The sequence below is a fragment of the Labeo rohita genome, chromosome 24, assembly GCF_022985175.1.
Source record: "Labeo rohita strain BAU-BD-2019 chromosome 24, IGBB_LRoh.1.0, whole genome shotgun sequence".
Taxonomy (NCBI): Eukaryota; Metazoa; Chordata; class Actinopteri; order Cypriniformes; family Cyprinidae; genus Labeo; species Labeo rohita.
In genome coordinates, this window is record NC_066892.1 from 21,307,791 (window position 1) to 21,334,585 (window position 26,795).

The 26,795-nt window shown below is 37.6% G+C and overlaps 1 protein-coding gene across 1 annotated transcript in view; it reads right to left on the minus strand.

Annotated features, from left to right (window-relative positions):
* The window catches only part of prpf4bb (pre-mRNA processing factor 4Bb), a 45,224-nt gene extending 23,366 nt beyond the window's left edge, over positions 1 to 21,858 (minus strand). Inside the window, 5 exon segments of the mRNA XM_051098066.1 lie at positions 9,638 to 9,793; positions 14,320 to 14,475; positions 19,784 to 20,625; positions 20,627 to 21,023; positions 21,718 to 21,858. Of these exon segments, the coding sequence (XP_050954023.1) occupies positions 9,638 to 9,793; positions 14,320 to 14,475; positions 19,784 to 20,625; positions 20,627 to 21,023; positions 21,718 to 21,764 (1,598 nt within the window). The 5' untranslated portion in view covers positions 21,765 to 21,858.
* Positions 21,859 to 26,795: the final 4,937 nt, after the last annotated feature.

A 26,795-nucleotide genomic window follows, 5' to 3' on the forward strand; every position in this document is an offset into this window, starting at 1 on the left:
TTTGTCACTAAAAATTGTAATGGAGGCCAGCAGGTAGGTGCTGTGCAGGTAAACCTCATTACTCTGATCTCAAGAGGCGCACTAGTGATTGACGCTAGTGGCTGCAGTCTTTAGCCACTAAATTGGGCTCTGTGTAAAAGCAGTTCTTTTAACTTGGATTTAAGGAAGGTATCAAGTGGCCAGGGTCATACAGAGGTTTTACAAGACAAATTCCATTCGGAATAGGCCTTGCAAGGGTCGATCAACGAAGTTGAGTACTCGTTCTATGCGTCAGGTGCAGAACCTGGCTTTAAAAAACAGATGCGTGAGTGCTGCCAGCATTGCTTTAGAGGTTGCAGAAGTAGAAGGTCAGCTTGTCAGTGCTCAGACGCTGCACACTGCAACAAGTCGGTTTGCATTGGCGTCATCCGAGAAGGAAGTCTCTTCTGAAGCTGGCTGACAAGAAAGCCCGCAAACAGTTTGCTGAAGACAACCTGTCCAAGAGCATGAATTATTGGAACCATGTCCTATGGTGAGATGAGACTAAGATAAACTTGGCTCATGGTCACTGCAGTCCCCCGGATCCAGTCCGAACCCAGCCCAGACGGTGGATCAGCACTTAGAGACGACCTCTACAGCCCTGAATGTCAGCGGAGTCCACATCAACTAGATGAGCCCCAGAGACGGATCCACATTAAAGACCACATCACCTAGACGGCTGTCGGCACAAGACCACGGGAACTTTGGCCAGAGGAGAACTGGCCCCCCGACTGAGCCTGGTTTCTCCCAAGGTTTTTTTCTCCATTTGTCACCGATGGAGTTTTGGTTCCTTGCCGCTGTCGCCTCTGGCTTGCTTAGTTGGGGACACTTTCTCTCAACACAATATTGCATTTTATTTTATTGTTTTTGATTAACTACCTTTACCTATAATGTGAGTGTTTAATGTTGCTTTTGGCATTGTTGATGTACTGTTTCCTATTTAATACTGTACAGCCGCCTTGTCACAATTCTGTATTGTTAAAGGCGGTATATAAATAAAGGTGACTTGACTTGGCTCAGATGGTGTCCAGCATGTGTGGTGATGCCCTGGAGAGGAGTACCAAGAAAATTGTGTTTCTCCTACAGTCAAGCATGGTGGTGGTAGCATCATGGTCGGGGGCTGCATGAGTGCTGCTGGTACTGGGGAGCCGTGGTTCATTGAGGGGAAACATGGCTTCCATTATGTACTGTACATTTCTGAAGCAGAACATGATGCCTTCCCTTCAGAAACGGGGCGAACAGCAGTTTTCCAACATGGTAATGACCCCAAACACACCTCCAAGATGACAATTGCCTTGCTGAGGAAGGTGCAGGTGAAGGTGATCTGACCTGAAACCTATTGAGCACCTATGGGGCATCCTCAAGCGGAAGGTGGAGAAGTACCATGTGTCTAACATCCAACAGCTCCATGATGTCATTATAGAGGATTAGAAGAGGATCCCAGCAACAACCTGTGCAGCTCTGGTCAATTCCATGTGAGAATGATTAAGGCATTGCTAATGAACAATGATGTGACACAAAATATTGACACTTTGGACACATTTTTGTCAAGTTCACTTAGGGTGTACTCACTTTTGTTGCCAGCTGTTTTGACAATAATGGCTGTATGTTGAGTTACTTTTAGAGGACAATATACACTGCTAGTGTCCAAGTTTCATTTCTATAGTATTGTCCCTTGAGAAGATTGATTGCTGAAATGTGAGGGGTGTACTCACTTTTGTGAGATACTGTGTGTGTATGTATAGGGGTGCAACGATGAATGTATTCTTGCCTCTCTCATTTGGCACAAATCCAAATATTCCATAATATTTCCATATTTGCGATGTTCCCAAATGCTAAACTATTATATATTATGTAAATTTATAAACTTTGTACTTCAGCCGCATTCTAACGGTGACACAGTGAGGCGGGTGTGCTGATGTTTGGTTTACTGTGTTTTACTTTGATAAAAGTAACATTACCAACTACGCTGTCAAGTTAGCAATGCTAGAAGCCTGGAACTGATATGTGTCGTGTCTGTGTGCGCCGGAGCAATTACTTCAACTTTCCTCATACCAGCAAAATCAACTTAAACAAAATACAAATAGAATATCGCTTTCTGCCATTTGAGGTTCCTTTCTGTCACAAAACTGAACTGAAAATCAGCAAATATAGGCTGTTACGTGTCACACAGTTTTTTTCCCTTGTCTATCTTTTAACTAAACTAAATACATTTCAGGTATTTATTCCTTGTATTTATACATGATTAAAAGATTTTATAGCCTATATATGACATTACTTTGATATAATACTTAGTATTTTCACACGTAGTTGGAAAAAAAAAAATTGTAATTTGTACTACTGTCTGTTTAAAATAAATGAAAAGAAACGTAGCATAGTAGAATTTTTTTTTTTTTTCTGTTGTACCAAAATCATAAAATAAAAAACTGAAGTAAAAAAAAAAAAATTGTTCTCTTTTGTTGGACAACAGGGCCTGTATTCATAAAGCTTCTAAGAATCCTCTCAGCAAGCTCATTATTTATCTTAAAAATTTCTATGTAGGAGTCTTGGCTTAAGAGTGATTCAGAAGCAATCTAAGAGCAACTCTGAGTGAAGAAAAGACAAAAACTTTTATCTTAGTGAGGAGGCAGAGCTGACCACGTTGTTGGGTATGACAGAGTTTTATAAGACTGTGATTGGTTGGCTGTCCAAGAAGAAAATAAAAGAGCACTTTTAAGTGTTGGGTATATTACAGTAGTTACGATTTTGTAATGGTTTATCATGCACACACACATACATTATACATTGTGTGTGTGTGTGTGTACGTACTTGTTTTTGCTATATAAGATAGTAAAACCTGAAATTTACGAGTAAAGGGGGGAAAATAAAGTGCTTGCAAGATTCTTTAGTTATTAAATGTATAAAATGTAAACTTTTATAAACATACCATATATATTTTTAGACCCTGCTTTATAATTTAAGTTAATTTTGATCTGAACTTAATTACATCTGCTTACTATCAATAAAAAAATAAAGTGCTTACAGGATTCCTAAAGAAAACAATAAAATTGTAAAACAATAAAATAAATACAGATACTGGAGATTCTGAGAACCTTTTTGTTCTGAGAATTTCTCAAGTTTTTCAGTTTGTTATTATTCTCCACGTGGAATCGCAGAGACCGCGATGCTGCACAAAACAGCCCCACCACGAGATAAAGTGGTGGGGAGCCGCCCCCAGCGCGAAGGCCCTTTCGCGGGACACAGCAAGCAGCGGAACCACGGGGCGGGCGCTGCCTCGGCTGCACGGGGCACTTCTGCTGCACGGGGCACTTCTGCTGCACAGACGGGTGGTGTCCTGGAGCGAATGTTACCTCAAAAGCCAAAATGACGCCACACTTTACACTGAGGCGGAAGCAGGAAATATTCTTTCATCCTCCATTAACGCTAACATTAGTGGCGTGCCCTTATGCTAGTATTTCCTGTCACTGTTTAAGTTCAGAGATAAGAAGACTGCAATCTAGTGGTCAGAATATATGCTCAAAACAAAGCAACTGACATAAATCTTGTATGATATTTTTTTTGTAATCGATATGCCATTTTTGAGAATCGATACAGTATCACGTGTATCGATATTTTCTTACACCCCCACTGAGCATGAAGAAAAGAAGTGTAAAGAGTTGTCTGTGGGTTTGAGAGAAAAAATGTGGAAAAACATGGACAATCACAAGGCTTCAAGTCTATCTCCAGAGATCTGGCGCTGTAGCTAACCTCCTTGGACGTGGACGGAAAAGCAAAATGAATGAAAAATTACAACCAAGGATTGTTCGAATGGTGGATAAAGAACCCTGATTATCTTCCAAACAAATTTAAGATGATTTGCAGACACAGGGTACAACAGCTCGCACTATTCATCGCCATCTGAATGAAAAGGGACGCTATGGTAGGAGACCCAGGAGGACATCACTGCTAACACAAAGGCATAAAAAAAATAAATTAAAAAAAAAGCAAGACTGGAGTTTGCCAAAACTTATGTGACAAAACCACAATCCTTCTTTAACCCTCTGGTGCTCTTCGGTCACTTCTGACCGAAAATTTTTCTGTTTTAAAATTTTAAAAATCACAGCTTCATCGGAATGGTATGAAACTCTGTGACTTTTATGCCATTTGGAATGTCAACACAAAAAAAAATTGAGGGCATGATTCAAGCAGGCTAAGTGGTCGTAAAAAAAATAGTCACACTTGTACTCTTCGGTCTAAAATGACCGACCATAGGAAATGAATGGGAAATCGACAAAAATACAAATATTCAGAGAATTTTTGTGTGTACAATCTACAAATCCTCCACAATGCTGAAAAAAAAAGTACACAGCAGTGAAGGGGTGACACTCTAAAACACACCCATTCATAAACACACCCATTCACACACACACACACACACACACACACACACACATTATATACACACCTCTCTTCGGTCACTTTTGACCGAAACATTTTCGGTTTTGAATTTTTCAAAAAAATCACAGCTTCATCAGAACGGTACCAAATTCAGTGACTTTTATGGCATTTGGAATGTGAACACACATAAAAAATGAGGGCACGATTCCAAAAAAAAAAAAAAAACAACTTGTGCTCTTTGGTCTAAAATGACCGACCACAGGAAATGAATGGGAAATCGACAAAAATACAAATATTCAGAGAATTTTTGTGTGTACAATCTACAATTCCTCCACAATGCTGAAAAAAAGTACACAGCAGTGAAGGGGTGACACTCTAAAACACACCCATTCATAAACACACCCATTCACACACACACACACACACAAACATTATATACACACCTCTCTTCGGTCACTTTTGACCGAAACATTTTCGGTTTTGAATTTTTCAAAAATCACAGCTTCATCAGAACGGTACCAAATTCAGTGACTTTTATGGCATTTGGAATGTGAACACACATAAAAAATGAGGGCACGATTCCAAAAAAAAAAAAAAAAAACAACTTGTGCTCTTTGGTCTAAAATGACCGACCACAGGAAATGAATGGGAAATCGACAAAAATACAAATATTCAGAGAATTTTTGTGTGTACAATCTACAAATCCTCCACAATGCTGAAAAAAAGTACACAGCAGTGAAGGGGTGACACTCTAAAACACACCCATTCATAAACACACCCATTCACACACACACACACACACACACACACACACACACATTATATACACACCTCTCTTCGGTCACTTTTGACCGAAACATTTTCGGTTTTGAATTTTTCAAAAATCACAGCTTCATCAGAACGGTACCAAATTCAGTGACTTTTATGGCATTTGGAATGTGAACACACATAAAAAATGAGGGCACGATTCAAAAAAAAAAAAAAAAAAAAACAACTTGTGCTCTTTGGTCTAAAATGACCGACCACAGGAAATGAATGGGAAATCGACAAAAATACAAATATTCAGAGAATTTTTGTGTGTACAATCTACAAATCCTCCACAATGCTGAAAAAAAGTACACAGCAGTGAAGGGGTGACACTCTAAAACACACCCATTCATAAACACACCCATTCACACACACACACACACACACACACACACACACACACACACATTATATACACACCTCTCTTCGGTCACTTTTGACCGAAACATTTTCGGTTTTGAATTTTTCAAAAAATCACAGCTTCATCAGAACGGTACCAAATTCAGTGACTTTTATGGCATTTGGAATGTGAACACACATAAAAAATGAGGGCACGACGAAAAAAAAAAAAAAAACAACTTGTGCTCTTTGGTCTAAAATGACCGACCACAGGAAATGAATGGGAAATCGACAAAAATACAAATATTCAGAGAATTTTTGTGTGTACAATCTACAATTCCTCCACAATGCTGAAAAAAAGTACACAGCAGTGAAGGGGTGACACTCTAAAACACACCCATTCATAAACACACCCATTCACACACACACACACACACACACACACAAACATTATATACACACCTCTCTTCGGTCACTTTTGACCGAAACATTTTCGGTTTTGAATTTTTCAAAAATCACAGCTTCATCAGAACGGTACCAAATTCAGTGACTTTTATGGCATTTGGAATGTGAACACACATAAAAAATGAGGGCACGATTCAAAAAAAAAAAAAAAAAACAACTTGTGCTCTTTGGTCTAAAATGACCGACCACAGGAAATGAATGGGAAATCGACAAAAATACAAATATTCAGAGAATTTTTGTGTGTACAATCTACAAATCCTCCACAATGCTGAAAAAAAGTACACAGCAGTGAAGGGGTGACACTCTAAAACACACCCATTCATAAACACACCCATTCACACACACACACACACACACACACACACACACACACACACACACACACACACACATTATATACACACCTCTCTTCGGTCACTTTTGACCGAAACATTTTCGGTTTTGAATTTTTCAAAAAATCACAGCTTCATCAGAACGGTACCAAATTCAGTGACTTTTATGGCATTTGGAATGTGAACACACATAAAAAATGAGGGCACGATTCAAAAAAAAAAAAAAAAAAACAACTTGTGCTCTTTGGTCTAAAATGACCGACCACAGGAAATGAATGGGAAATCGACAAAAATACAAATATTCAGAGAATTTTTGTGTGTACAATCTACAAATCCTCCACAATGCTGAAAAAAAGTACACAGCAGTGAAGGGGTGACACTCTAAAACACACCCATTCATAAACACACCCATTCACACACACACACACACACACACACACACACACACACACATTATATACACACCTCTCTTCGGTCACTTTTGACCGAAACATTTTCGGTTTTGAATTTTTCAAAAATCACAGCTTCATCAGAACGGTACCAAATTCAGTGACTTTTATGGCATTTGGAATGTGAACACACATAAAAAATGAGGGCACGATTCAAAAAAAAAAAAAAAAAAACAACTTGTGCTCTTTGGTCTAAAATGACCGACCACAGGAAATGAATGGGAAATCGACAAAAATACAAATATTCAGAAATTTTTTTGTGTGTACAATCTACAATTCCTCCACAATGCTGAAAAAAAGTACACAGCAGTGAAGGGGTGACACTCTAAAACACACCCATTCATAAACACACCCATTCACACACACACACACACACACACACACACATTATATACACACCTCTCTTCGGTCACTTTTGACCGAAACATTTTCGGTTTTGAATTTTTCAAAAATCACAGCTTCATCAGAACGGTACCAAATTCAGTGACTTTTATGGCATTTGGAATGTGAACACACATAAAAAATGAGGGCACGATTCCAAAAAAAACAAAAAAACAACTTGTGCTCTTTGGTCAAAAATGACCGACCACAGGAAATGAATGGGAAAACGACAAAAATGCAAAAATTTAGAGAATTTTTCTGTCTCTTTCTCACACATCCACACACACGCACAAATGAACTGTAACACAGCAAAGTGAGAATATGTAAAATAAAAAAAATATATATAAAAAAATTACATATCCAGAGTGCAAAGACACACACTCTCTTGCATATACAAATTCAGAGAGTATCTATGTATACAATCTACAAATCAGCTGCAACGCTGAAAAAAGTGAAGGGGTGACACTGATGTAGACACATCCACTCACACACAGACGTGCACACACACACACACACACACACACACACACACACCTATGAACTACGGTGTCTATAAACAGAGCAGAGTTTTGAGAATATGTAAAATCCATTCAATAACTCAGTCATAATTCAGCGAAAGCTCACAACAGTGAAGGGGTGTTACTCTAAAACATACACATTCATAAACACACACACACACACACACCTATGAACTGTGCATTTGGAAGCTCGGGCTTGTTCCATTACATTGTTTCGAGCGTTTTTTTCCTTTTTTTGAAGAAGCTTTGTGTCAACAGCATAAGAAGTAAAAAAAAAAATAATAATAATAATAGTCACATGGCGATATGTTCCTGAAGGTCATGCATCGTTTGTTTCACAACTTGCTTACCCAGGTTTCTCTCATGTCCATGGACTGTACATTTACCCATTTTTCTCAAATATCTCAGACGAGTGACAGCTTGTCATTTTGATTTCTTGCAGCTCTTGTTCTTGTCATCAAATCTCACAACCCTTGACTGTGTGTGGAATGTTTTCTGTCTCTCTCACACATCCACACACACAAATGAACTGTAACACAGCAAATTTTGAGAATATGTAAAATATAAAAATTTTTAAAAAAAAATACATATCTAGAGTGCAAAAGACATAAAGTGTTAAAAAGGAATTAATTGTATTTTTTTTTTTGTACAAATTCTGAATTAAAAAATGGGTAACAAATACTTCCTTGTGTTCTCTTTCTAACACAATGTTTAGGTTTGACTGTAATCATAATACAAAAAATTAACACTTCAAATCATATTTATAACAAAAAACTATCCCAAACTGGATAAGAAATAGTCTTTGAGATTATTTAAATGTATGTTCAGCTATTCCACCTAATAAAAATGCTGAATCAATTGTCTAAAAACAACTAGGCAATTCACAAGCTGCTCTGTAGAGAACTATACAGGCATCAAGTTACACCTGTCATTACAGATGTTTTTCTCGTTTTTTACAACCAGATGGCGCTAATCTGCCTTCAAAAATTAGTGTTGAATGGCTGAGTCTCTATTTTAACCTGAAATACTGCATTAATTAAAAAATAATAATTTAAAAAAAATAAATAAAATTTTAATTATTCTCAATGGCAAAAAAATGGATATTAATTACAGCATAAATATTAATTATTACCACAAAACCCTCTCAAAATGCAAAATAAAAAAGAAAAAATATTATTAAACAAAAATGAATTTGAATGGTTTTACTGAAAAAAATTACAAGATGCGTTACAGGTGTCCGGTCACTTCTGACCGCGAAGAGCACAAGTGTGACTCCGAAACGAAGAGCACCAGAGGGTTAAGAATGTACTGTGGACAAATGAGACAGAAGTAGAGATTTTTGGTAAAGGACATTATGGCACTGTTTACAGAAAAAGAAATGTCCCTACACACAGTCCCTACAGTCAAACATATGGTGGAGGTTCAAAGATGTTTAAGGTTCTGAAAGTGCTGCAATTGTTTGTGTAATCACTTTGCTTATAGAAGTTTGTGACAGAACCAAATCACTGCTGCATAGTTGCATTTTTATTATTATTATTTATGAACCAAACCGCTCTAATCACAATGCTGCCCTACTCTGAAACACACTGCACATATCCATTTAATAAACTCCATCAGACTGTGATTTTTTTTTAAGCCTTATCGTGATTTTGGTTTTATTTTGATCATGCAGCCCTCCTGCATTTAGCAAAGCATGTACATTTTGACATGAATCTGGTTTTCGTTTGCTTTTGGCCCAGTTCCATGTAAAAGTATCAAGTAAAAGCAGTCAGCTTTCAGGCAGCGAGCAGGTACCAAACTAACTTGGTTCTCAACATCACCATCAGTCCATTTTTTTTTTTTTTAAATAAAGTTACTACTGAAAAATTACTACAGATTCAAACTTCTTTGACATCATTATTCACATGCAACCTTAGTATGTTTAAGCCTTGAAAATAGTACCATTACTTACACTTCTTCAGAAGAGGAGTCTTGGTCTGCTTTCATACCCTCTGACAGACTGCCTTTGAACTTGTCTTCATCCCGACTTCGCCTTCTCCTCCTCTCACGCTCTCTAGAGGTGGATCGCCGTGGTCTGGAGCGACCAAACCGGTCCCTATCAGCAGACCTGCCAAACCAGAACAGTCCAATACACAAATAACTAACAGTACTATCACACTGAACTAGGATTCAATGACACACTACAGTTCATAATAGGGATGCTCATATTGACTGTTTAACCATTAACCAGAGTAAGAACTTCAACAAATTGATGCTATCAGTTAAACGGTTAAACTTTTTTTGTTTTTTTTTCCTCCCCATTTAATTTTATTGTTATTATTTATTTTTTTATTTTTTTGCTGCATGACACATATTTGTTAACTTACAGGGCATGTGCCTATAAATATATTTAGCTAAGTAAGCACCTGCTCCACTTTCACTCAGTCAACTGAAGTAGTAAATGCACAATAGCAAGTGGCAAAATTAATGGTTATCAGAGAGTGAATCAATGAGTGAATGTATTCAAATTCTTAATGGATTTTAGCCTAGAAAGCGTGCAAAGACCGCTGACCTTATAATCGCTTAATCCTCTGGGGTCTGAGGGTGTTTTGGGGCCTTGAAGAAGTTTTGACATGCCCTGACATTTATGCTTTTTTCAGTACCTTAAAAACATATTAATGGATAAAGTCTGATTACACTGTAATCTGCACAAACTGGGCTATAATATGTAAGCAACATGAATGTACATTGTGTATGTTTGTGTTTTTGCGAAAACAACATTTATACATGGTTAAAAAACAAAAATATATCACTGAAATAAGGCCATGAAACATACAGGACATTTGTTTACAAGACTTTTGAGAACTGGATGTGGTAGGCTAAAGGGAGAAAATGCGATCAGAGTTTTTCAACATACCCTAACGGTCTTGAGCCAGAACACACAGGGTGTGTTCAGGGAGAGCAAGACAAGATGAGCGTTTGAGATTAAAAAACTGTATTTTTTTTTAAAGAAAATAACAGATTGTTTCGCTAGATCGTTTACAACCACATTTGGGATCGCTTGAAGCCGCATTTAAACTGCATTTTGGAAGTTCAAACTCGGGGCACCATATCAGTCCATTATACGGAGAAAAATCCTGAAATGTTTTACTCAAAAAACACAATTTCTTTAGTACTGAAGAAAGAAAGACATGAACATCTTGGATGACAAGGGGGTGAGTACATTATCTGTAAATTGTTGTTCTGGAAGTGCACTTTAATTTCCACTAGATTTCTGATATCATCTATTAATATAATCTGACTAATCATTTGCTTTTACTTTATATTCCCGAGCACAGCACGCTAGCCTTCCGTTAGCTCGCCATTTGCATTTCTATTTGCATCTACTACCGTTTTTTTCCTCTCTCTCCGTTTCTTTCCCTTCTGCTCCATTTTTCACAAGTTCATCAAACAACAGTGGCAAGTCGGAATCATTCCACATGTATAGTTTATCCATCTCTGTTGGCAGTGAGGGATTTACATGTGATAAATGCAGGGAAATAGTTAGGCTGACTAAAATGGCATCTACGCTAATATTAGTCTGTTTCGTTCTTATTCCGAAGTCACTGTAGCCACCCAGATCCAGTCTGTACCCAGATCAGATGGTCACTGCAGTCACCTGGATCCAGGCCATATCTAGACGAGATGGTAGATCAGCACCTGGAGACGACCTCTTCAGCCCTGAATGTCAGCGGAGACTACATCAACTAGATCAGGGGTTCTCAACCTTTTTTATGCCGGGGCACACCTCCTTCTCTGGTCAATTTTGCAAGGGCCCCTATGCCTGAAATTTTCTCTAAAGGTGTTTATTTTTAAACCTTTTTATTAACCAAAACATTTGTTTTGCCTTTTTATTCTTCTACTGCATGTTATTAAAAACCTCAAAATACAAACAAACCTTAAATTAAAGCTATACTTTTTAACTTAAAAGAAAACCCTTTGCTCAATTCTAACTTTTTAATATATATTCAGATTTAAAGCTCCTGAATTTTTTAATTCAGACATTCTTTACAACTTCAGAGTACCTTTTCTTAAGTAAGTGAACCTGCCAAACAGGACAACAGGGAGATGCCAAAAGACCACTCACTAAACCTGTCCATTTGAACTTGACTGACATATCTATTGTTTGTATCTATTATAAAATAAAACATACAAATGAAAAATACAGCAAATACATTCTCTGTTGATGCTGATGCTGGTGCATATAAACACCACTGAGCCTCACAAGATTCTTCTCTATGGGCGAGCATCCATTATGAAACACTCACAGGACATTCATTTCGACAACTACGCAAATGTTTTGAAATTTCACGCAAAAATACTAGGGACAAGACCCCGAAAGCACGAATAGCTTGTGAATCAATAACGGACTTATGCGTGCCTAAAATATCTAAACATAAAAGAAAAACATATAAACTGTTATTCATCTATTGCACTAAAGCAACAAAAACAACTAATATAACAAAAATAACTAATGGCGCAAGAATAGGCAGTTTCGATTTAAAACACGTGTTTGCAGCTTGAGCAACATAGCCATCTGTTGATTTCTGGAAGACATTTGCCAATCAAGTGTTTAAGTTAGAATCCACTCACCGCTTATAAGTTTTTGCACAGTGCTGAATGTTGCGTGCTCGCAAATCCTCTCATTACAACACAAGTGTAGACATTGTGGCAGATTCATTGTGCATATATTCATTGTGTTATAAGAGCTTTATGAGATCGCAATGAACTGAGATGTCAACTTTAAGGGAGCGCTGTTTGCTTGCATATTCTGCCATGCATACAAGCAGCATCTGATGCTTGCTTTTCTGTTAAGAATAGCAGTGGTTTCTAAAATGTTGATGCTTAGCCTAAATAACAAATATTTTATCAGGAGCGTTTATGCGGAGATCTTGTGGAAATTATGAGATGTACATTTCATCGATGTAGTGAAAAATGTCTAGATAGGTTACTTTTATGCGGGCTTTTGCGATCAGGAGCAGGAGAAAACATGAATACCGCGGATGTGAGCGGGACAAAATAACACATCTCTGCGGGAGCTGGTGGGCGCGGGTCAGAATCTTGAGGGAGCGGGACTAAAACATGAGTCCCGTGCAGGTCTCTAAAATGAAGTTTGCTTGCAGCGGAGGAAGTTCTGAGCCGCCGTTCAGTCTGTATTTAACAGTGCGATGAGGCTTGCTGCGCTGAGTCCGCAGCAATCAATCACAGAACACGAGAGGCTGTGCTTTGATCATTTTAATTTAAAACATTAATAATGAAATTAAACAATTTTAGGATAATATTTAAATTAATTTTAAGCTATCTTGCGGCCCCCCCTGGAGGATCACTGAGGCCCAATAGTGGGGCGTGGCCCACCGGTTGAGAATCCCTGAACTAGATGAGCCCCAGAGACAGATCCCCAGTGAGGACCTCATCACCTAGACAGCCATCGGCACAAGACCACGGGAACCAGATGAGTCTTTCGCACAAACTGACTTCGCTGCAGCCTGGAACAAACTTCTGGTTCGTCCGGCCAGAAAAGAACTGGCCCCCCAACTGTTGGGGAGTTTGGGACACATAATTTCCAGCGATATTGTAGGCTTGACTGCACAGATACTATCTGAACTGAGCTGAGCTGGATGAGGACATCACTGAATTAACTGAAAATTGAGTATTTACTGTTGTCCTTTTGCATTTTTGATGCACCATTTTCCTATTTAATAATAAAGCTGCTTTGACACTATCTGTATTGATAAAAGCACTATATAAATAAAGGTGACTTGACTTAATTAAAAAGGAAGTAAAGACTGTAACCAACAGGGCACTCAGTATTCTGGGAAGTTTTTAAGCATTGGGATTCAATTTTTTTTCAAATAAAGCCAAGGTAATACTCATTTTACATACAGCACACAGTGAAAATGACAGTGAGCAAATGGATAAAGCACAGCATAGTTTAAAATCACGAGTTTACAGTTTATCAATTGTGTGTCTCCAGTGAAGCTGAACTCTCCTCCTGTCCTCACTGATCGAACGTCACGCAGAGCACACAAGATCAGGCAATATAACAAATGCACACTTCACAAGCTAGATTCGACTAAGTTTGCAAGGTTTATTAAATGTTCATTAGTCATTCAAAGATTTGTTTAAATGATATAAAAGCGTATTTGCTGAATGCAAATTAGAAAGTAGAAAGTATTACAATATTTGCCCTTCTATTACTAATAATACAAAATCAATCGCTATAATACTTTTTTTGTATACATTATAATTTATTTAACAGTTCTATCTGATTATTAAACACTTCTATCTGTATTAGACAGAACTGTTAAACGACGACAAGACATTTTTTAGTTTTTCTCTGTTCTGAAGAGTGCTGCAGGTACATGATAATTTGACAATGGACAAATACAGATTTTGCTGTCATTTGTCGATTGTTTGCATGCTGTCATTTGCACTTGTTATAAAATATGTATATATATATATATATATATTTTTTTTTTTATAGGTCACAGAGTCTCTTTTTTTCAATACTAATTTTATATTGTAATGTTATCAGTTAGTCATTAAGGTTCTGATAACAACTGGAAAATAACTCAAATGAGCATCCCTAGTTCGATATTTCTCACTGTGTCTCACCTGCGTCTCAGGGGAGATCGACTTCGCCTTCTGGGTGAGGAGCGAGACTGTCGCCTTGGGGATACAGACCTACGTCTGAGTGGTGAGCGGCTCACTCTGCGCCGCGCTGGACTCGTTTCCCGTGATCTCCCAACTCCATCCACACGAGACCGCTTCCTAAGAGGCATAAAGCACTTGCCAGATCATTTATTTCATTGGAGGGGATTTGTACACAACAGTTACAAGCATACATATAAAACAATTCACCTTAAATAGTCCAATTTTACAGTCTACTATTCTGATACTAGGAAGTTTATCACACAGGAAATCTGTTGCACTTAGGTACATTAAGCTCCACCTGGTCATTATAAATGCCCTACAACCAATAACTTTCAAATAATAAACAAAAAAAGGCAAGACAAGCATATTAACCCACTACCTCAGAATTGTAACAAAACATTTTCAGTGGGAACTAAACAATTTTAGACAAACAATCTACAAACAATAAGAAAAAAAAAGAATTGAATTTGCTTTCAATGGTACAATCTACTTAACAGAGACATTCCCATTGAGCTGGCAGTTCTTTAACTTGATATCAAAACGAAAAATCGCTCTGATCTTCTTGGTCTCATTCCAGCCAACAAACACGAAAACGCCTAGAGCTAAACAAAAACTCTGATCTCTGACTGTATGTTTGCAACCATTACGTTCAGTCAAAAATGAGAACAAGAGTTGTGCAGTGAACTATGACAACATAATCTCTCACCTTCTAGCCTTTCAAATGAGTTCACTGCAACCATGCAACTAGACAGTAGGGGTGAGACAAAATATCATTATTGCGAGAGAATCAAGAATCGATATCTGGCACCAAATCGATGTGGCATGTTAGCAGCATGTAAACCTTCATTTTTTTTCAAATTCTAAGTTGATTATTGCCTAGAAAGCAAGCAAATAGTGTTTCCATACAGACACTAAAAAGCTGTCACTCACTTCAATTTATCGCAATCTCACAAGGTTCCGTTATAATCAAATGCAAATATAATATCTTATTTACATTGCGTCTATGTGTGGCGTTTAGCATTGAGCAAAGACTATAGAATACACAAGACCTGTCACTCATATAGTTTTGAACAAGGAAAAACGCAATGCTCATTATGGCCTTCGGAATAAATAAGCAAATCGCTAATCGGTAGAGTCAGCGCATCAGCGCGTCTAACTGCAGTTAGTAGTCCCAGTTGCTATAGAAACAGTCAGTATTCTGAGATGTGCGCTCAGTACTGCGCATGTGCACTGGCTGATCTCGGCTGAAAAAATTAATTAAATTAATTAATTAATTTTGAATTAAAATGAATGCATAAGGAGGAACCACCTGTCTTTAAGGAGAGTTTCGCTGGGATTTCTTTTCATCTTCTCACCCTGTAATGCGCAATAAAGCAGTGCTCATAAGTTCAAGTGCTTTGTTTACAGCGGTTACCAGAGAAACTGCTTTATATATTTGTTTCATATGCGCCACCTTCTATCAAACAGTGGATTTCCAATTTTATATTATCCGAAGTGTTGAGATTTTTAGAAAGTCTATTTAGAAGTGTTTGGAGCAGATAAAACAATTTATTATTCTGACATATAATTAATATTTTACCAATTCTAATTCTGTTTTTAATGTTTTTATTTCAATGTTTATGCAAACCAAAAGTGCATAGTGCTGCTTTTGTTGGTTTTCAACATAAAACTTGAAATGATTTAAGTGTGTGCATCAGTACTTTTTGAACATTTTCAGCACATTTTAACATGTATTATACCATATTATGCACAACAGTTTGGACTTATACATTATGTCTATTTAAGAGATTTAAGTATTGTATAACATGGGTATCTCTTAGCCACTTTCATTTTTAAAAAGTAGCCCTCAAATGAAAAAAGGTTGGAGACCCCTGATCTATCTAAACAAGATATCCAGGAACTCTGGCAGAAAAATAGGCCCACAACATTAAAGATACAGCAGTATATTTCATTGTATACATGGGGTATTTGTTTATCCCCGTGTGCACCAAACCCAGCTTGGGTTTTTTGCGGCTAAAAAGCGGATTTTTTTTTTTGTTTCATCTGACCACAGAACCTGTTTGAAGTTCCAGTAGTGTCTAGCAAATTAATACGAAATTTTTTAAATCAAATATCATATGGATAAACAATACAAACTTATTTTCACAGCCTTCTCTGATCATGTTTAAAAGGGTATGAGTAATTCTAAGCATAACTATATTATAAACCAGCTAAAAGCCATCTCGGTCAAAAATGAGATGATGATACTGAGTGAATGCTCCTGACACATCCATCAAATACTTTTGCTTCAAACTTGCTAAATTCCAGCCTCAGCCCAATCAGAAGTACCAGCACTTATATAGAAACCTATACAAAGTAGCCAGAAAGAAATGCTCATTTTAAAGAAAAACGCTGGATGGATTTAAAGGCTAATTCCTAATCTGCCACTAGTATCTAATGCGTGCAGTAGGAGCGTCTACGGTAGTTAGCATTGCTCAAAACAAAAGAAAACGCGTTGTGAAAAAAATAACGTCAGCAATCACATACATTTGCATTTGCACGGGTTTAGTTTTCTCAGAGTATCACTGAGCTTGCCACAAAACAGTAGGTAATTTGCTCTGGAATTATTACAGACGTTGTTTAAGAAAAACACAGATGTGGCAGATTCGGACGGAATTAAAATCATGAAGTACGTCTGTGAAACACAAATTTCTCTAACGACCCCCTGCAAAACTAGTCCCGTCCGAATAGGGCTTTTGTTTTGGTTTCTCCTTTTGAATGACGAACATATACTATTGAAAATTGCTAATACAGACAGCTAAATCCTTTCACACAGGTGCAGAACGCACATGTTAGTTTGCAGTCAGCTGTAACCTGTGCGCTGTGTTCAAGCACAGCTTTTTGTCCAGACGCTGCTGACAACACCGTCAGCTTTCATCGCCACTAGTTCTTTGAAGTCTGCATGGTGTGTCCCGGTCTTTAACGGGGAAACCACCGAGAATTAAATTGCATTTTCAATTAGGGGTGGGAGGGAAAGAAAAAAAAAAAAAAAGCCGCCAGACACGTGCGCATTGCTTGACAGTGTGTGCTTTCACCTGTCGTGTTTATATGCTTTCATTAATGCCGTTTGGAATGCAGTACTTTTGGATGCACGAAACTCACGCACTGATGGACTTTCACGTGCGCTTTGTGTTTTTGGTTCTGAAGATCTATTAGGCTGCGGTTAAATGCACTTGCATATTTGAATACTTTTATACAAAATAGATGTTCACAGTGAGTTATGTTTTCAAAGCAGGACAAAACATCTGATATATGGAAATAGATCTGTGCATTAGTGTGAACGCAGTCCATTAAAGCTGCTATGATCTCATCAGTAATAATCAAATGGCAATGATGCTGAGGAAAAAAGAAAAACCCATAACTATTGTCTGAAAACTTTTGGATACTTAAAGAACACTTATTTTAAATAAGTGATTGTTTTAAAAAGTAGCCCGTTCATATAACAAAAAATACATTTCACACAAAATAAATTTTATATAAAATGTATATGAAAATGTAGCCATGTGCAGTAATATTAAAAACTGAGAATGTGACGCATAGTGATATTGAGTTGATTGAGTTGAGTTGAAAATTGTAACTGAATTGAATCATGAAACCAGAGAAGATTCACACCCCTACTTTTAAGATGGCAGTACTGACATACAGAGTTAAAATATAAGGTTGTAAAGATGTATTTGCACAGGAGAAGAATTAATTGGGAAAAAAAAAAGTAGATCAAGAATCGCTTTGGAATCGGATCGTGAAGTGCCTGAAGATTCCCACCCCTATTTTCAATAAGCCTGTCTCCAGCAACACGTTTTTGTTGTTGCTTATTTTCTTTTTTTTCCCTGTTTTTTGCAGCAACTTTAAGCACTGTTCATATTCTTTATCAGGGCTGCACGATAAATCGCATGGGATTGTCATGTGCATCTAAGTCAGTAAAGCCGGTTCTGTGATTAGTAGTAAATCTTCATCATGTGCGTTCAGCTGGAGTGGCAATCAATGCACAGAGCCGTAGATCACTGACAAGCTACGCAATATCACATAGCTTGTCACATGATCCTTCAGAAATCATTTTAATATGCTGATTTGCTGTTCGAAAAACATTATTATTATTATTATTATTTAAAAAGTTGAGTACATTTATTCAGGCATTTATCTGAAATAAAAAAATGATACACTATACCATTAAAAAGCTGGGAGTCTAGGTGGTTTTTGGGGGTTTTATCAAGGATGCTTTAAATTATTCAAAAGTGATAAAGAGTGAGTATAAAAAGTGATAAAGACATTTATAATGTTACAAAAGTATAATGTTTCTATTTCTGATAAATGCTGTTCTTCTGAATTTTCTATTTAACAAAGAAACCTGAAAAAAATAAATCTACTCAGCTGTTATCAACATTTGTCATCATGTGGCTGGAGTAATGATGCTAAAAATTCAGCTTTAAAAATCACAGAAATAAATTCCATTTTAGAATATATTCATATAGAAAACAGTTATTTTGAATAGTAAAAAATATTTCAAAATTGTACTGTTTTTGCTGTACTTAGGATCAAATAAATGCAGGCTTGGTGAGCAGAAGAGACTTATTAAAAAACATTTAAAATCTTTTGACTGGTAGTGTATAAGAACAATCAGCCAATGTTATGTTATATTATCATTTAAATATTTTATAATTTTACTATTATTAAGGTGAGTCTGAGATTCTTATGTTTATTTAACAGTGATTTCACATCTATTGTTTGTATAAAGGCTAAATACATATAAAAGGTACATATAATACATATAATTTATTTGTGCTGTTTTTTTTCAGTTATAGTTTTATAGGAGGAGGTTTCATAGACTTGGCATATTCATTTTTACCGAAGTCTGTAGGTACAGACATCTGTTGTGGGCATTCTTGGCAGTTCTTCTGAGGCTTTTTTCAATATCGTTCATATCAATGTCGGAATTATACCGTATTGACTGAAATTAAGAAATATATTGTGATTTTTTTTTGGCCGTATCTTCCAGCCCTACTCCAACCCCAATTAAACTCACCTGAACCAGCTAATCTAGGTCTTCAGACTCACTAGAAACTTTCAAACAAGTGTGTTGGAGCTTGTTAAAGCTAAACTCTGCAGAACAGTGGACCTCCAGAAGTAGTATTGAACAACCCTGCTCAAAGGGACAGTTCACTCAAAAAAAGAAAATGTATATGTGTGTGTATATATATATATATATATATATACACACACATATATATATATATATATAATTTTTTTTTTTTTTTTTTTTCATGGATGTTTTCAACATATCTTTTTGTATGCTACAGAAGAAAGTCATAAAGGTTTAGAACAACATGAGGGTAAATAAATGACGAAAAAATGTTACGTTTTAATTCTTTAATGATGTGCGGATATGTACCTGGAAGGGGAATCTCTTCGGCGCTCATTTGAGTGACTTCGTCCCCTCCTGGCTGGTGACCTGTTTCTGGATGGCGAATGGCTCAGCTTGGAACTCCTGTCTGCAGAACCCGATGGGGGCTGGATGGACTGGCGATCTCTGTGGCGAGGGGAGGAACTGCGTCGACGTTGAGGGCTAAAAGCTCGACGCTGATGAGGAGACCGATTCTCTTTCCCAGATGAGGTGTCTTTGGATGGAGACTTTCCAGGCCTTTTTTCCCTGTCTGTCTCCGAACGACCCAGCCGGGCATCTTTAGAGTGAGACTGACGATCTTGTGACTGGCTTCTGTGACCCCGTGAGTTTGATCTCTGTGTGACTTGTTCTCGCTTCTCATCTACATGGGGAGAGGAACGTCGATCAGTACGTCCCTTCTGGTCTGACTTTCTCTCTGCAGAGCGCCTTCTTGTAGACGGCGACTGGGACTTCCTTACACGCTCCCTGGATTTGTCCCTGCTTCGGGAGCGTTTTTTCTCTTTGGACTTGCTACGCTCCTTAACAGTCTCTTTTGCAATTTTGGTCATTCGTTCAAGCTTAACATCCCTCCCAACTTTCTCTCGAGAGCGGCTGCGCCGTTTAACGCTTGGTTTGCTGGTATCCGTTGAGTCCCGTCTGGATCTACCTGCTCTACCTATATGGTCCCTAGGCGAGCGGGTTCTGCCCCCGCTGCTTCTCTGCCGTTGCTCCCCATTACGTGCTCTTTGTCCCTCTCCATCCTCTTCTGAGCCGGAATTGTAACCTTGTAGAATCAGGCCCATTCCTGATTGAACCTTCCCCTCCATCAGCTGGCTGTCCAGCTCAGCCTTTAATCAGTGCTCTTTGTTTTTCCAGGTCTTCAAGAAGCGCCTTGTCATCCAGAGTTGCATTGCCCAGTGAAGGAGAGCCATCCTCGGCCCTCCTGTTGATGGCTCCAGATGGCGAGGAGGACAGCTCCTCTTTGCGCCTGTGCTTCTTATGTTTGTGTCTATGTTTCCGTTTCCGGTCCTTATCCTCCTCAGATGCATGTTTGTGTTTTTTGTGCTTGCTACGGTGCTTGTGTTTCTTTTTCTTGTGTTTGCTGCTGCTGTTGTGATGTTTAGAACTGCTGTCCTGCTTCTCTCCATTCACCTCCGGTTCTTCCTCACCCTCCTCTTCATCTTCTCCAGACATGTCACCGTTTTCATCCTCATTCCCGCTCTTCTCTGGACTCTCCAAATCCTCTGGCCTGTAAACATAAACAAGCACATTAACAAGCGGAACCAGTAAACTTGATGTAAAAAGAAAAAAGGGTCACATTTCAATTTTTTCCTCATTACAGACACTTTATTTGTTTCGCGCTTATTTCGGCACAAAATAAAATAATGACGTTTTGTTATGTTTTGTCAAAGCAACATGGTGTTCTTCACAAGGACGCAAATACTGACCATGTAACTCACTAAAATGTATCTAGGTAGACTTGTTAATATGCATAGTGACTATGCTACATAATTATATTAGTTTTATGATCTAATTGACATAGAAAGTTTATAAATTTGGATAAACGACCAAATATCTTAGCGTATCGATAATGCCATGTTAAGAATAATGGATACTTTACTAAAGAAGCTAACCAAATAAACTGCTGAAATACACAGGGTGGGGTGTTTAAAGTTCAAAGTTTTTAAAACAAAATACTACACTAAATCAACAGAATTCACCTCTAAAAAAATCAATATTGACAACTAGCTGCTTGTATAAGAACATTTAACGGTTAGCATTAGCACGCTAACAGTAGCCCAACAGAAAAAATAGATAGCAAAATCCTCATAGTTAACTATGAGAGCAACACAACCCTGAACAAAACTGTCCCTTTTCTCTAAACCTAAACGCAAGCTCTAAAACGCGTTGTTAGTGGGGTTATACAACGCACGTGCTCTTACCCGTTATTTAGTCTCTTGCTCCGTAAATCCATTTCCACGTCGGCCATTTTGTTTCAGCAGCAGCCCGCTGTGTTCTTCTTCTGCAGTGAGATTATGAGGAGGACCAGAGCGAACAGGACTGCGTATGCTCTCTAGTGTCTGCTTTAACAAATGTATGCATATCTGTAGGTTGTCACGAAACTTAAATGTAATAGCGCAATGTCTAGCTATTTATTTTTATATAGTCTTGCTGTATGATAAAATTACAACTAATCAACATAGTATTAATTAATATGGGGTTTAAAAAGTTGAATTCAGAATAATCACACAATAATTAACAAAATGCTGTTTAAAATATTGTAAAATAGTAAAGTGAGTAAAATAGTAAAGGGAGGATATACAAACTGACCTTTAAAAGTTTCCTAATGTGTTTAAACTATATAACAAATATCCTCATTTGTAAAGACACTAACGTCACTGACTCAAAGTGAATTATCATAATCATAACATTTAGAACAACATTACTTTAAATTACTTCTGCAGTATCAGATTGTGTACAAATGCAAAAATTTAACCACCCTAGAGTCATGTGATGTAAGTAAGAAAGTTTCAAGCTTTGTTATAGGTATTTATGTGATCAGGAGTCTCTTCAGAATCATATAACTTATTTACTGCACAAAACACAGATAGGATAGTTCTGATGTGAAGCACTAACTCTTGAAGTGGATCAAAAAGGTTCATCAAAGTTGTCCTAAGACAAGAACGGGTATTGTTTTAATTTTAGGACAACTTTGATGGAAGTTTTGATCCACTTCAAATGTTGAATATATATTATATTTCTGCATAAATATGACAGGACTGTATATAAAGAGTTCAGATGCAAAACCAGCTAAAAGCCATCTCGGTCAAAAATGAGATAATCAGAGATGGGAAGTAACGAAGTACAAATACTAGTAGATTTTTGTAGTATCAGTACTTTACTTCACTATCTATTTTTCTGCCTACTTTTTACTTTCACTCCTTATTTTTACACAAATATCTGTACTTTCCACTTCTTACATTTTCAAACCAGGATCGTTACTTTAGTTTTAATGTGCATTTTGATTTAACAAATCTCTAATAAATCACGAATTGGTTAGTCTGTACTGGCAAAGCGATTCGTCTCGCGCGCGCTCCGTGTCTCCGCCAAGCGGTTTCTATCAGAGTAATCAAGCACCCGGGTGGATCAGAGAGGTAAAATCCTGACCTGTTCAGGACTTCAAGTGCAGGTCAGTTTCATCTGTCAATAGACTACTGTAGTTTTGTCTTTGCTTCCTTGCATTAAACTACTAGCAACTCTTGGCAGCAGCAGCCAGAGGATTAATAATACTGTAAACCAAACTAAACTAAATAACATCACTCAAAATAGTGTATGCTAAAGGACATCTGTAGTTCGTGCGAACAAATGAACACTGATAACATCAGAATTGGATGAAAAACCTCGAACCGGCCATGGCTTTAATGAACTCGAAGAAGCCAAACTCTTACAGGGAAAACACAACCAGGGGTGCATTTCCCGTACAACGACGTAACTCGCTAATTAACCTCCATAGTACGATGCATTGTTGTAGAAACGAACTAGGTAGTCACGTGTATGAGGGGCGGATCGTGCCAGTTTTAAGGCTAAGCAGGCCAAGGATAAGGCGCAGTCTACTCTTACGTCGCCGTCAGACCGTGTCAAATTTTGAATGGGATTGATAGAGAGGGCAGACGATAGACCCGCGACGACGTTACGGCGACGTCACTGTAGAACAAATCCTAGGCGGCGACGTGACGGCGGCGTATGTGAGAAATTTACATAAAATGCTATGTTTGATTCATCGTGGGTTCCCTCTTACGTCATACTCCGGGGTTCCCATAGGCATTTATGGGCATGCGCACTATGCAAAAACGTCGCTTGCAGAGAAAGCTTAAAAATACATAGATTAAAATGCATTTATATTTAGATCGAGTGAAAGATATAGATTGTACTGCATGTTAGCTTGCTTATTGTGCCCAAGAGCATAATTTTTTGAGCCCATATGTCTTACTAACAAGGAACTATGCTTCTAACCACAGGTCGAGAGCTGTAGTTCCAACCACGTAAGTTTGTGATGCTGTTTGCGAATGTTCCTTTGAACTTGGTGCTTCATAATGTTCCTTTGAACTTGGTGCTTCATATAACATTATCCAGAGAAACAAGTGTTAATGATAAATCCCTCATGACGTTTGTACTTGCTACTGTATACAGGCCACCAGGGCACCGTACAGATTTTATTAAAGAATTTGCTGATTTTCTGTCTGAACTATAGTGTTGGCTACAGATAAGGTCTTAATAGTGGGTGACTTTAACATCCATGTTGATAATGAAAACGATGCACTGGGAGCAGCATTTACAGACATTCTAAACTCTATTGGAGTTAGACAACACGTGTCAGGACCTACTCATTTTCAAAAGCATACTCTAGACTTAATACTGTCACATGGAATTGATGTTAATATCGTTGAAATTCTGCAGCAATGTGATGATATCTCAGATCATTATCTAGTCTCTTGTATACTCCAAATAACGAAAACTGTCAATTCAACTATGGTATGGTAGAACCATCACTTCTACTACAAAAGACTGCTTTCTTAGTAATCTTCCTGACTTATCTGAATTCCTCAGCATGTCCAACCGCTCAGAAAAACTTGATGATGTAACAGAAACTATTGGCTCTCTCTTTTCTAGGACTCTAGATATGGTCGCTCCTCTGGGCCTAAGAAAGATTAAGGAAAACAGTCCGACCCCGTGGTATAATGAGCACACTCGCGCCCTAAAGAGAGCAGCTTGGAAAATGGAGCGCAGCTGGAGGAAAACAAAACTACAGGTTTTTCGTACTGCCTGGCATGAATGTACCCTATCCTATAGAAAAGTGTTAAAAACTGCAAGATCTGATTACTTTTCGACTCTTTTAGAAGAAAACAAACATAACCCTAGGTATTTATTCAATACAGTGGCTAAGTTAACAAAAAATAAAGAACCAACAGGCGTTGACTGTGCCCCTCAGCATAGCAGTAATGACTTTATGAACTACTTTACTTCCAAGATCGATACTATTAGAGACAAAATTGTTACCATGCAGCCGTAAATTACAGTATCGCATTAGATAGTGCGCTATAGATCTCCTGGGGAACAATTCCACTCATTCTCTACTATAGGAGAGGAAGAATTGTATAAACTTGTTAAATCATCTAAACCAACAACTTGTATGCTAGACCCTATTCCATCTAGACTACTAAAAGACTTGCTTCCAGATGTCACAGGTCCTCTTCTGAATATTATTAATTCATCACTGTTATTAGGATATGTCCCCAAAACCTTCAAACAAGCTGCTATTAAGCCTCTCATTAAAAAAACACAACTTGACCCCAACAAATTAATTAATTACAGACCAATCTTGAATCTCCCTTTCTGTCAAAGATATTAGAAAAGGTAGTATCCTCACAATTATCTTCCTTTGTACAGAAAAATGATATCTGTGAGGATTTCCAGTCAGGTTTTAGACCATACCATAGTACTGAGACTGCTCTTATTAGAGTTACAAATGATCTGCTTTTGTCATCCGATGGTGGTTGTATCTCTCTGTTAGTGCTACTGGATCTTAGTGCTGCGTTCTATACTGTTGACCACAACATTCTCTTGAACAGACTTGAAAATAATGTTGGCATTAGTGGTAGTGCATTGGCATGGTTCAAATCATACATATCTGACCGCCATCAATTTGTGGCAGTGAATGAAGAGGTATTATATCGGTCACAAGTGCAGTATGGAGTACCGCAAGGCTCAGTACTAGGGCCATTACTTTTTACGCTTTACATGTTACCCTTAGGAGATATCATCAGGAAACATGGTGTTAGCTTTCACTGTTATGCTGATGATACTCAGCTCTATATTTCTTTGTGGCCCGGCGAAACATACCAATTTGAAAAACTAACGGATTGTGTAGCTGAGATAAAAAACTGGATGACAAGTAATTTCTTACTGCTAAATTCAGAAAAAAACAGAGGTGTTAATTATTGGACCTAAAACCTCTGTCTGTAATAACCTATAACACTATCTAATACTTGATGGCTGTTCTGTCAGTTGTTTGTCATCAGTTAGGAACCTAGGTGTGCTATTTGATAGCAGTCTTTCCTTCGAAAACCACATCTCTAGCATTTGCAAAACTGCTTTTTTCCATCTCAAAAATATATCTAAATTACGACCTATGCTCTCAATGTCAAATGCTGAAACACTGATTCATGCGTTTATGACCTCAAGGTTAGATTATTGTAATCCTTTATTGGGTGGTTGTTCTGCACGCATAATAAACAAACTCCAGCTGGTCCAAAATGCAGCAGCTAGAGTTCTTACTCGAACCAGAAAGTACGACCATATTAGCCCAGTTCTGTCAACACTGTACTGGCTCCCTATTAAACATCGTATAGATTTAAAATCTTGCTAATTACTTATAAAGCCCTAAATGGTTTAGCTCCTCAGTACCTGAGGTCATGATGTAATTATCATTATACTCATTTTGACATTTTGACATTTAGGCTATTTAGAAAATATTGTAAAAAAAAAAAAAGTGTAGTCATTACTTCTACTTTTACCAGAGCATTTTCAAACGCGAGTATCTGTACTTCTGCTTGAGTGAAGGATGCGTGTATTTTTGCCATCTCTGGAGATAATGATACTGAGTGAATGCTGTTGACACGTAGTATACGTCCATCAAATACTTTTACTTCAAACTCTCTACATTCCAGCCTCAGCCCAATCAGAAGTACTAGTACTTACATAGAGACCTATACAAAGTAGCCAGAAAGAAATGCTAATTTTAAAGAAATACATCAGATGGATTTAGAGGCTTTTGCATCTGAACTCTTCATATATATATTTCTGCATAAATATGACAAAAAGTTAATCAGATTTTCAAACAAGTCCTGAAAGTTGACAAAGAGAACCCAATCAAACAGATTAGATGATAATATATAGTCATTTATTTATTGAGAAAAATGGTCCTAGTCAGGTGCTAGTGTATGCCCTGTTTTAATTAAAG